The following is a 10,310-nucleotide window of genomic DNA, read 5'->3' as shown; positions in this document are numbered from 1 at the left end:
ATTCAATCCTTTATCTATGACTTGGACTCAATTCTTTCTTTTAACTTATACTGGAGTCTTCTACGGCTGTATCATTATCAACATATATGTTGCATGGATAATACTCCGAAATCTTAAGTGCGTTCATAATGTAACTAACTCTGGATCATTGATCGAATAATTCCTTTCGTTCCTTCTCAACTTTCTTTAAATGTAAGCAATTACTTTTCCTGGTCGTTTTGCCATTTGTTGCATGAATACTTGGCTCATTTTAGTGCCCACACATATTGGAATTCCATACAATCCATATGATCTTGAATATCACCTTTTGATTTTTTTCTTCTTCCCGTTCATTAGCCACGATAGCTGCCACTTTCTTATGGAGTGCATACATTGTTGTTGTGAGACTATTGTTACAAGGCCATTTTCTCTTTAGATCACTGTGCTTAGGTTGAAGCCTTCTTCCTTATTTACTCAACTAGTCTTTCGTTGTAGTACTTAGGGAGACCTTCTGGCTCTTGTAAAGTTACAAGCTTATCACATCGTATACTTGACGGAATTTTTGATGTTCTTCCCCGCCTATAATTATTATCCGTAGTTACTTATTTCCACGTCCTTGTACTGGTAGTGTTGCTTCTGAACTAATATTTTGACTGTCTTCCCAATGGCATTCTCTTTTATTTACCTTTAACTACCCGTCCTATCTGAATATATCTCAAGGATCACGATGTCATATCTGCGAGACTTAATTCCCTATGTTGGGGTTCACTGTGTTCATCTTGCACAATCTGTTGATTTGTCTGTGTCCTCTTGTTTAACTATAACTAGTATCTTCCTGGATCAACTACTAACTACTGGTTGGCCCATTCTCATATCAATATTCTGCGTAATCTTTCTTGGGTTATCTCCTTTATCTTAACTTATGTCTCACACTGGCTCCTTTTCTATTAATAACATCTCGGGCAGGAACCCTTACTTTCTCTCCTTGACGTCGTGTTTGCATAATGTTCTAGAATAATAGCATATCTGTAGGATTTGAATAAGTGCAATCTCATTCCTTTCTCATTTTTATCGCATTCTTCCTTTACTATTCCATAGTTACTAGAACCACTTAATTCTGACTTAATGCCACATCACTCCATATTCCCCCCTTTAGGGGAGTACTAAGATTTAGTGTTACGACGAGTTACCTATAGATGTTTTATCTCTTCATCTTTGGCGTCTTTTCACATCATCGATGACCCTTACTCGTCTTGCGGTAATCCTTCTGTACCAAGGATAACAAAATTCCTTACTCGTGAGGGAGACATCTAGTGTAACTGGCACACATAGTCCCTTAAGCTTAACTTTGCTCACATTTCTTTCTTTAGGAAAGCGTCTTCCTAAATGACCTTTAAAGGTTATTCTTCTATCGTCCATTCTATTATTGCCGGAACGCAATCTGAAATTCTCATAATGTCGACTATTATCAAATCACTCAGTCCCTAATTCATGTTCAGTTTATCTTGTTCACCAACCCATACCGATTTCTATTATTCTGGGGTCTAACTTTTCCTTCTGGTAGCCGTATTGGAGTCACGAACTTATTTCTCGAAATAAGGATATGACTTTATGGCCTATACTCTTTTGTTGTCTCAAGGCCTGTCACCTCTCGTCTTTTCCTTCACTTGACTATAGACTCTATAATACTATTTTTTTTATCTACCGTTGTTATCCATGTATCACATCTTACTCATAATGCTTCATTAACTCTCTTCTTATTTCCCTGCTAACATTTTTGTCTATTACTTTATTCAGAAAACTTCAACAAGACATCCTTTTGCTTTTAGCTCCCCTTGATCCATCCACCGGCTCTTCGGGTTGCCTAACATTCTCTCTCTACTAGGGACGGGAGCCGCACTAAGGTCATATTTATCCCTTCAAGGCTTCCATTGCCTATCTTTGTAGTACTCATATCTAGCTGTACTATTTTAGAGTGTACCATCTGGGTGTCTCACAAGGAGATCTATTAGCACATTTGCAATATCCTTCGGAAATGTCAGCTAACGCTAACAATCCATCCACCATTTTGGGTTACCCTAACCCCAACTAGATCCTGATATCCTGCCTTCTCTTATACTACTTCTGTTAGCCCCCATACGGCATAAATGAGATGGGTGTGGCCAATTGTACATACCTCTGTTATTGTTGAAGGTAACTCAAAAGGCTTATATTCCTCCGCGATAATCTTCATTAGCTGGGTACCTCGTACCCTTTTTCATCTTGCTTCTTTTACTTGCTGAAACTTGTGTCTACCTTCCGATTCTCTTATTCCTTTTTACCGTAAGAGTGGATAGACATTCTTGCTTTAGGGATCCTTACCAAGAAGCTTACACATCTTAGTACATACATGATCTAGTGAATACCTCATATTTATCCATCATAAGCATGATGCAAAAATTGAGTTCCTCTGACTCAATTCTTCCACAACTATATTTCTTACCAACCATCTTTCTGGATGTAGGCATCGTCGTATTATGAATAATATAGAGTTTAGGAAATTGAGTTCTTATAACTAAGCTCTACCACACAAAGTACAAAAGATTCATGACCCCGGAATGTAGTGCGGCTCACCAAGTCAGCTGGGAAGAAGGTGCACTGCTATCGCTGATCAATATCTCATGCTGTGGAACCACCTACATCCATTGAAAGATGTAGCGCCCCTGGCAACCCCCGGCAAAAGGGACGTTTGTACCGTCAAATAGTACTAGTATGTATAACTAAACACCCTCTCAATAGAATGACAAATAATACAAACAAGATTATCATAGTATCAATGAAAGCCTTAATCAACATCAAACCTCAATTTAGGATCAAGACAGTGTTCAAATTAATTTCCATATCTCACATTGGAAGATTTTTAGTATCGATATACCATTGTCCACAATACCAGTACCATTGTATTCTCAGTACGGAGTCCGATCACGACTCGATCGGCTAGGCTATCTCATTAGAGACATCAACCACAATTACTCTCAATATCAATACCACCATCTTTAACACAGAGTCCGATCACGACCCGATCGGCTAGGCTATATCCTTAGAGAATCAACCATAATTACTATCAGTACCAATACCACCGTCATTTTAGCACGGAGTCCGATCACGACCCGATCGGCTAGGCTGTCTTATTTGAAGACATCAACCAAAATCTCAATTTCAATTACAATTTCCAACACAATCACCACCATGTGTGTGGCATGGTATCCGATCACGACCCGATCGGCTAGGCTGTCTTATTCGAGACATCAACCTTTTTATATCAATCGTCACATTACATACTTCTTTACATCTTTTCATCTCATTGGCACTAGTGGCCAAAATTATATAAATCATTAAGGCACGTTGGCAATATTCAGTATTTCATGCTCACTTTATCAATTTCAAATATCATTATCATCATCAACAACAAATACAATTCAAATCAAGGTGTGTAGTACACATGTGAGCAATTTAGAGTCTAAGGCACATAGAGATATTTCATAAAATTTGGCATAATAGCCTTCATTTAAACTTGACTTAAAGTTGAAACATTATTAATGCACAACCCATAATTTAACACATCCTCAATTGGTAACATAACATGAATAAAGCATTTGGGATGCTTGTTGAACATATATCTTTCAACCCAATCTTACTCGGAATAGCCAGTTTCATAATGAATCACTCGGGACTTACATAATTTACATGAATATCGTGGGATTCAATTCTAAGAGAAGAATTTAGCCAACATATCTCACTTGAGCTTCCTTACACTCTAAATGTTCCGGAATTCTTAGCAGTTTCAACCTATTTTAGAAATATAACAAATTGAACCAAAATTAGGAAGATGATCATGGTTCTAGCTCACTTGAGCATTTTATCAAACACTAGATGTGCATAAGGTTTCAAGGTCCTTTTTATGAAGGATTCCATCATCCCACAAACCCAATCTTTACCATTTTTAGCTCAACAATCTTCTTACACCCTTTGATAACACATGAATGTAAAATAAACAATCCCCATGCCCAAATATTATCTTGCTAATTATCCATTCCTACACGAAATTCGAAATTGAGGGTTAGGGTGTAGAATCTTACCTTTAGGATGAAGACCTAGTGAGTTTCCCTCCTTAATCTTCCAAAACTTGAGCAAGAATTGAAGAACAATTATTGAAGAACACCTTCTCACTCTAGGGAACTCACTCTCACTCTAAAGTGTCAGATTATTGCTAAAAAATGGCCCAAAGAGTGTATTTAACGAAATAGGGTAGGGTTTTAAAAACCCAAAATGGAGCTCCGGAATGGTTCTGCGGTCACATATGCGACCGCATAATGGATATGCCGACCGTATATCGGTCACATAATTGCTGACAAAAATGATCAACAATTTGTCTGTGTATGCGGTCCGCATAACTGTTATGCGGACGCATAATGCACCGCATAATTGTTATGCGGTCGCATAATCAACCGCATAGCTGCTTCCAGAATTGCCCTCTCCTGCTCACTTCTGCGGCCATTGTGCGGCCCGCAGAGTGATTATGCGGTTGCAAAATGGACCGCATAAACGCACTTTTTCACCAATAATTTTCCTTTACTTTTCTCAAACCCGTAAGCCTAGTCCGGCACCATGAAATATTATTTTCTTTGCAAATTTTACTGGGCTTTACACTTAAGTTCTTCGAAATTTTCTGAGGTGTTACATTCTCCTCCGCTTAGGATCATTCGTCCTTGAATGAGGGTAAAAATTCCGTCATTAGCATCTTATGCAACTCTGTTTGTTTTATACCACAAACTAGCAGCCCCAAATTTGACTAACTCCCTAAATTTCCAAATATTTCGCTAGAGTTTCCTTTGTAATTAGGCCTATCCACCTGTCAGAGAGCCCTAGAAACACATCCTAACAGCATATACATAATCCAACGACATAACATAATATGAAACAACACCAACTGTGGCCTCATAAGCAATATATTTCCAGAACGGAACACCCTCAACATTAAATGTACAAATCATACATAATTCATAGAAAGTAAGTCTTATAATTTTCCTAAATCACAACTTTATAAATACATGGTCATTCAAACAAATAAGGATACTTTTTCTTCATTTCTTCCTCAGCCTCCCAAGTAGCCTCTTTAACCTGTTGGTTTAGCCAAAACACTTTCACGGAGGTAATTTTTTTATTTCTCAATTTCCGGACTTGGCGATCAATAATAGAAACCAGAATCTCTTCGTAAGTCAATTTCTCATTTACCTCAATAGTCTCAACCGGAACAATGAGTGACGGATCTCCAACTACTTTCTTCAACATAGACACATGAAACACCAGGTGTACTAATGACATCTCAGGTGGTAGCTCAAGCTTGTACGCCACCTCACTGATCCTCTGAATGATTTTGTACGGTCCGACATACCTCGGACTCAATTTCCCTTTCTTACCAAATCGCGTTACACCCTTCATGGGGGAAATTTTCAAGAATACCCAATCATCTTCTTTGAACTCCAAATCCCTACAACGAACATCCGAATAGGATTTCTGATGACTCTGAGTAGTCTTTAACCGCTCCTTAATGATTTTAACTTTTTCCATAGCATGATGCACGAGGTCTGGCCCTATCAACTCTGCTTCCCTAATTTCGAACCACACAATGGGAGATCTACATCTCCTACCATATAAAGCCTCGAACGGTGCTATTTGAATGCTAGCATGATAGCTATTGTTGTATGCAAATTCTATGAGTGGTTAATAAGCATCCCAGTTACCTTTGAAGTCTAGAACACAAGCACGCAACATATCCTCAAGCTTCTAAATAGTCCGCTCTGCCTGCCTATCAGTTTGCGGGTGAAAGGCTGTACTAAGATACACCTGAGTACCCAAACCTTGCTGAAATTTCTTCCAAAAGTTAGCAGTGAATTGTACTCCCCAATCAGAAATGATGGAAACTGGGGTGCCATGCAACCTGACTATTTCTTTGATATACAACTAAGCATACTGCTCCGCTGTGTCGGTAGACTTAACCGGCAAAAAGTGTGCTGATTTCGTGAGTCGATCTACAATCACCCAAATTGAGTCAAACTTGCACGGAGTGCGCGGTAATCCTACCACAAAGTCCATATTAATCATTTCCCACTTCCACATTGGAATTTCTATGTTCTGTGCCAACCCATCGGGTCGTTGGTGTTCCGCCTTCACTTGCTGACAATTCGGACATCTTGCCACAAAGTCCGCCATATTCCTCTTCATATCATTCCACCAATAGACTTCCTTAAGATCGTGATACATTTTTGTAGAACCTGGGTGCACAAAATGCCTTGATGTGTGAGCTTTAGTCATAATCCTTTCCCGGAGACCATCCACATTTGGAACACATAGTCGCCCTTGGTACCTTAGTGTACTATCATCCATGCCGAGAGAAAAGGCCATGGTCTTATGTTTATGAATTCCCTCTCTCAACTGTACCAATAATGCGTCGTGGTATTGTTTTTCTTTGACTTCCACTACAAGTGATGATTCAGCCCTATTTTACACAATTACCCCTCCTTCACTAGAGTCCGCAAGACGAACTCCCAAACTAGCCAATCGGTGAACTTCCTTGGCCAATGGCCTTTGATATGCCTCCAAGTGTACTAAGCTACCCATAGATTTTCAGCTAAGAGCATCTTCCACAACATTAGCCTTCCCCGGATGGTATAAAATATCAATGCCATAATCCTTGAGTAATTCAAGCCACCTTCTCTGCCTCAGATTCAATTCCTTTTGTTTGAAAATATATTGAAGGCTCTTATGGTCCGTGAATATATTTACATGGACCCCATATAAATAATGACGCCAAATTTTCAATGCAAATACCACTGCTGCAAGTTCTAAATCATGTGTTGGATAGTTCTTGATAACAACAAGGTCGGGATTCCAAACTAGAGTAAGAATTTGAAAAGTAAATGCGGAAGCAATAACAATAAGGAATTGAACAACTAGAACTAAGGGGAAGAAAATAAAGGATATGGGAAAATTCAAGGAAAGAATTCCAAAGAACTTCCAAGAACGCAAGTTCTATAGCCTTGACAAGATCAAAGCAACAACGTCTTGATTTATTGAAGAAATCAAACACCTTTACTTAAAAGCAAATCAAAACAATAGATTCGGATCTTGACCGCTTTACGAGTAACTTGAGACAACAATTAATAACTAGTATTAATCGCCTTCTAAGAATACCACAAAGGAATCAAAGATATCACAATAGAGAAGTAATCTTACTACCTTGAACTATGAACTACTAAAGGTTGAAAGATAAATCTCAAAGCACAAGTAACAAAGGTTCAAAAGAACTCTCAAAGATGATATACTTAATCAATAATGAAGTCTCTCAATGAATGAGAAGAACTCCATATATATAGGAGTACTAAGGCATAAAAAGTCATTACAATTAGGTAGGGTGGTTGCTAAGGAGTAACAAAAGTCATCAAATTAGGTTGGGGCTGCTAAGGAGTAACAAAATCATCAAAATTAGGTAGGATGGATGCTAAGAAATAAGAAAAGTCACAAATTAGATAGGGGGCGGCCAAATCCCTTTGGGGCATATTTGGGCCTTAAAACTACTGGTTTGGGCCATTGGTTTGGACTCCAATTGGGCTCCATTTCAAACACCCCCCATTTGGACCTCTTTTAAGCTCATTTTGGGCTCTTCTGGGTGCCCTTTTGCTAGATTTCAAGGGCCGAGTTCGGGACCCAATCTTCCTCCTCTTGGACTTCAATTTGGGCCACCAAATAATTGTAAAACTTGTATGATTTATCTACTTTGGTCTTGAGCTCGTCCTCCACAATTAAAAGCTTCTTTATTTGCACTTGAAGTCTAATGGACTTGTTTTGCAACTCTTTAGCTTGACGTCTTGTTAAAGGCCATCTTTGAGATTCCAAAGCTTCATCCTTGTCCTTAAATAGAGCTGAGCTTCCTAGGATGATATCAGTTCTTTTCATGATTCTTGTGTTGCCTGGAAGTATAAGCTATCACCTTCCCATGTTGCATTAATACACACCCAAGCCCAATTCTTAAAGCATCACAATATACCACAAATCCATCTATACCCTCTGGCAGAGTCAACATCAGTGCCGTAGTCAATCTTGCTTTCAATTCTTGGAAACTCTTTTCACAAGCATCTGACGATTAGAACTTAATTGCCTTACGCGTAAATTTAGTCAATGCGGAGGCAAGAGTAAAAAAAACCCTCCACAAACTTTCTGTAAGATCCAGCTAAGCCTAAGAAACTGTGAATCTCTATTGGAGTTGTAGGCCTCGACCAATTTTTCACAGCTGAAATTTATTGAGGATCAACCATAATTCCTTCATTAGAGACTACATGACCCAAGAATATGACTGATTCAAGCCAAAATTCAGACTTTGAAAACTTTGCATATAACTGGTGCTAATGCAGGGTTTGCAGAACTACCCTGAGATGATCGGCATGGTCTTCTCGACTTCGTGAATATACAAGAATATCGTCAATAAACACAATCACAAAAGAGTCGAGGAATGGCTTAAAAACGCGATTCTTAAGATCCATGAAGGCTGCTGGGGCATTTGTTAGCCCAAAAGACATCACCAGAAATTCAAAATGCCCATACCAAGTCCTAAAAGCTGTTTTCGAAATATCCCGCTCCCTGATCTTCAATTGGTGATACCCGGATCTTAAATCAATCTTGGAGAAGTACCTGACACCTTGCAATTGATTAAACAAGTCATTTATCCTTGGCAGTGGGTACTTATTCTCGATTGTGACTTTATTAACTTGCCGATAGTCAATACACATTCTCAGTGACCCATCTTTCTTTCTTACAAAAAGGACCGGTGCGCCCCAAGGCGACACACTCGGCCGGATGAAACCCTTTTCTAACAAATCTCTTAATTATTCCTTTAGCTCCTTCAATTCTGCCGGTGCCATTCTGTAGGGTGGAATAGATATAGGATATATGTCTGGCATCACATCAATCCCAAAATCAATCTCCCTGTCTGGTGGGATCCCAAGGAGTTCACCCGGAAAGACTCCCGAAAATTCATTCACAACAGGCACAGACTCAAGTGTAGGTGCCTCAGCATCGGTGTCCGTAACCCGGACCAAATGGTAAATACATCCCTTGTTGATCATCTTTGTGGCCTTAAGGTAAGAAATAAACCTACCCTTCGGCACTACATCATCACCCTTCCACTCAATAACTGGCTCATTTGTAAATTCGAACCTAACAGTCCTGGTTCGGCAATCAAGCTTGGCAAAACATGAATAAAGCCAATCCATCCCCATTATCATATCAAAATCGACCATTCTCAATTCAATAAGATCGGCCACGGTGTTCCGACCACGCAACGTGACAACACAATCCCTATAAACCCGCACGGCCAAAATAGACTCACCGACCGGAGTAGATACAGAGAACGGCTCATAAAGATGTTTTGGTTCTATCCCAAATTCCATAGCAACATAAGGTGTGACATATGACAAAGTGGAACCGGGATCAATAAGAGCATATACATCATGAGATTGGACAGTCAATATACCTGTGACAACATCTGGAGAAGCCTCTGAATTCTGGCGACCCCTCATAGCATAGAAACGGCCGGATCCTCCTAAACTCTGTGCTCCACCCCTAGCTGCACCACACCCTACGGGTGTTGGAGTGCCTCGAGCTGGAGGAGGTGCTGCGGATGTAGTAGCTGCAGAATTGGATGGCTGAGCCATGTCCCTGCCCGTACCCTGGCGGGACGAATGACAATCCCTCTGAATATGACCCCTCAATCTGCATCCGTAGCATTTGGGTAAGTCCATGTAGCATATTCCTAGGTGCATCTTTCCACAACAAGGACATGGGGGCCTCCTCTGCTGCTGGAACCTACCACCATGACGACCCTGCTGATATGAGCCCCTATTTCCCTGACTGGGTCTGAAACGGCTCAATTGTTGTTGCTGACTAGGCCCTGATGGCGGTGCACTAGCCGAAGACCGAGCAAAGGACTGTGATGGCCCTAACGATCCTCCTCTAAATGTTGACTTGCCACCACCCGAAGAACCACCAAAATTGCCTGTAGACTGGGCCTTATTACTACCCTCTCTCTCCATTCTGCTCCTTAATTTGCCTGTCTATGTGGCTTGAGTGAATGCCATCATCTTTCCATAGTTCATATCAGAATTCAAGGTAGTTGTAGCAGCCTCATTAATTACCAAGGGACTAAGGCCCTATACAAATCGGCGCACTCTAGCCTCCATAGTGGGCAACATGTAAATAGCATACTTAGACAGGTACGCAAATCTCATATGGTAATC

The 10,310-nt window shown here is 40.1% G+C and overlaps 1 protein-coding gene across 1 annotated transcript; it reads right to left on the bottom strand.

The window, feature by feature from the left end:
- Nucleotides 1-7,960: 7,960 nt before the first annotated feature.
- On the bottom strand, nt 7,961-10,106 carry LOC138892594 (uncharacterized). The gene is made up of 2 exons (XM_070176330.1): nt 9,548-10,106; nt 7,961-8,154 (listed from the first exon to the last, which is right to left on the bottom strand). The coding sequence occupies exons 1-2, from the start codon at nt 10,104-10,106 to the stop codon at nt 7,961-7,963; spliced, it is 753 nt and encodes a 250-aa protein (XP_070032431.1).
- Nucleotides 10,107-10,310: the final 204 nt, after the last annotated feature.

Source organism: Nicotiana tomentosiformis, chromosome 5, assembly GCF_000390325.3.
Source record: "Nicotiana tomentosiformis chromosome 5, ASM39032v3, whole genome shotgun sequence".
Classification (NCBI taxonomy): Eukaryota; Viridiplantae; Streptophyta; class Magnoliopsida; order Solanales; family Solanaceae; genus Nicotiana; species Nicotiana tomentosiformis.
Note: the sequence above shows the minus strand (reverse complement) of the source record. Positions and strands in the feature narration are given on the sequence as shown.